At 44.6% G+C, this 2712-nt stretch overlaps 1 protein-coding gene across 1 annotated transcript; it reads right to left on the minus strand.

Moving 5' to 3' along the window:
• Positions 1–1446: 1446 nt before the first annotated feature.
• LOC120451122 (mitochondrial import inner membrane translocase subunit Tim17-B) lies at positions 1447–2309 on the minus strand. Its single transcript, XM_039634544.2, has one exon. It carries the CDS (start codon positions 2138–2140, stop codon positions 1607–1609), a length of 534 nt encoding a protein of 177 aa, XP_039490478.1. The 5' UTR covers positions 2141–2309; the 3' UTR covers positions 1447–1606.
• Between the last annotated feature and the right edge of the window lie 403 nt (positions 2310–2712).

The following is a 2712-nucleotide window of genomic DNA, read 5'->3' on the forward strand; positions in this document are numbered from 1 at the left end:
ACTGTTTGGCCTGGTGCCTTATCTACACGCAGAAAAATATTGGCCTCTCAATAACCCAAAACTCGTAGACATTTTTCTTAAGATTCAAGATCTACAACGGTGTTAAAATATATGATAACGTAGAACAAAAAAGAAACGGTAAAGGTTAAAAAATATACGTTTATAAAAAAATTAAGAATTAACAGCTAAATGATTCAATTATATAAATGCATTTATTTAGTCATTTATTTACATACATTTTTTGAAAACTCCCTTTTCCCAATATAAATTGCTACTTTCCGAACTAGCTGTAATTTTTTGTGGTGTAACTGCGATAGCTGTAGGATTCCTTCGAAGTCCCATGTGCCAGTCTCTCTCTCTCACCTTGATCCTACCTTCGACTTCGCTGGGCTCTGCGTTTTCCCATGAGGGAGTTCTCCTGACCGTCTCACATATGGCGGAACTCCAACTGCGGAGCTGGGAAAACAAACAGGACTGGATGTGCTGGTCACACATGTGTGAGCTGACCGGTCCGGAGCACGTACTATGCGTAGGTGCGACTCCTTGGATTCCCAGTTCCCAGTTCTCCAGTTCCCACACATCCTGGCCGGGCCACATGATGATGTTGCTGTGCTTTTCCCGTAGCGCCAGGCGTGTCCAAATGTTGTGATGCGGAATTCCTCAAGGCGAGAAATCTCGCACACATTACGAGGAGTCGGCGCTCGCGGAAAAAAACACACGAGCCAAAGTTACATATGTTGTTTGGGCCATCTATTCAAGAAATTTCCATGTCGACCGAAAAGGGATTTCCTTGTAGGCGGCGTTTTCCCACGATTTTATAACTGGGCTCGACTTCCCATCATCCCATCTTCCCGCCGTGTTCATTTGTACATGTGTGCTGGGAAATCGGCGTTGCCTTTGGTTTTTTGCCTTGCGGGTGAAATTATAATTCAAGTACGCTCGAGACTTTCCAGCTAAGAGCTAAGAGCTGGAAACGGACATGTGGCCAGTAGCCAGTGCCACTCAGCACCGACTAATTGCCAGAACACCGCGGTCATTTCGAGTGGACAGGTTGTAAAGTGGCCACACCCACGGACACCCGACCGGACACTTGACTCTATGCGCCGGCGCAGCATCGCAGGTAGTCATCTGGAACAGGTAAACATTCGCAATCATCTCACGCTGACCTATGACACGTGTCAGGTGTCTTAGGTTTGCATTCGGGCAAGTGTGACATAACCTACTACCTGTTGAGGCTATAATGAATATGAATAGGAACGAATTACCACGGATATCAAATGAGTAACGAGAAGTGGGCTACTTAAGCAATAATTGGCCATTACGAGGTGCCAGATAAGAGATAATTGTATCTTAATATTCGGGTGCAATCATTCATATATCTTCATATCTTCATATATCTTTATGGAATTTAAGTAATATTGCTTACTTGGGCAAAGACTAATACTGTTATTGTGTCGTTATTATTTTATTTTTATGGATTATTCTCAAATGGAAAATTGCTGTACATCGCGATTAACTTATTTTGCTAAATCTCGCGGTATGAAATCTAGCACTTGTGAAAATCAAAAAATTTAATTACATTCCTTTTCTGGAAGGACATAGGAATTTAGCTTGTTGCTGTGGCCTGCTGAACACCCGGAAATCCAAATCCCGATGAGGAGTCGAAGTCGCCGAATCCTCCATTGGCCTCGGACATGGTCGGCGGTGCAGGATTTCGGAACTGATCCGCCGCGAAACGTGTGAACAATATGCCTACACCCTCGATCATTGAGAGCAGTACGCCCCCGATGATGGCACTTCCTGCCATGGCAGCCAGTCCGTTGCGGGAGGCCAGAACTCCGCCAGTAACTGCTCCGCTCACTATCGAGTTCCAGGGATCCTCCTTCTGCCGCAAGTGGACCAGGCTGCAGTCCACAATGCTGAACACTGCACCCCAGGCGGCGAAACTTCCAGCTATCACCGGAGACTTGGTCTTAATGGCGGCCACACTGCCGGCGACCCTGCGTCCTATGCCTTGCGGTGCGTTCCGGAATCCCTTGAGTCCCTGGAAGACTCCGCCCCCGATGCAGCCCATGGCGAAGGCTCCTCCGCAATCATCGACGATGCGATGGGGACACGGCTCCCGCGAATACTCCTCCATTCTCCCACTCTCCGCTGGCAGGATTTCCTGTCTCTGGCCGAAACTAAAAACTGAATTTGTCGAATTTCAAACCGGCTTATGTTCAACGACTGAGTTGTATGTGACTTAATCTCGCTCAATATGTATACGGAGAATATGCGTTTTGTGTCTGTCAATATCAGAGTGCGTTGTGAATCGTGCGACCAAGCTTACTATGTTCCATATAATAATATAATATAATAGATTTGAAGTATTTGAGGTAAGTTATTATTTTAAGCTAGGAGGAGGACTCAAGTTGTAGGTAAGAAGTACTTAATTTTACTTAGCTTACTGTATTTCATCTACTATATTTAAAATACTGGACGCATTTTTTGATAACAGCACTTCCAGTTATTATTTTAAACTTCGCACCACATTGCAGGTTGTAAGTAATAAGAACTTGGTTTTCCTTAGCCTACTATACTCGTATTCCATCTACTAGATTTCAAATACTGGAGGCATTTTTTGAAAACAACACTTACAGTTATTATTTTAAGCTGAGAGGGGCAGTCACATTTCGCACTACAGGTTGCAAGTAAGAAGTACGAAGTACT

Source organism: Drosophila santomea, chromosome 2L, assembly GCF_016746245.2.
Source record: "Drosophila santomea strain STO CAGO 1482 chromosome 2L, Prin_Dsan_1.1, whole genome shotgun sequence".
Lineage (NCBI taxonomy): Eukaryota > Metazoa > Arthropoda > Insecta > Diptera > Drosophilidae > Drosophila > Drosophila santomea.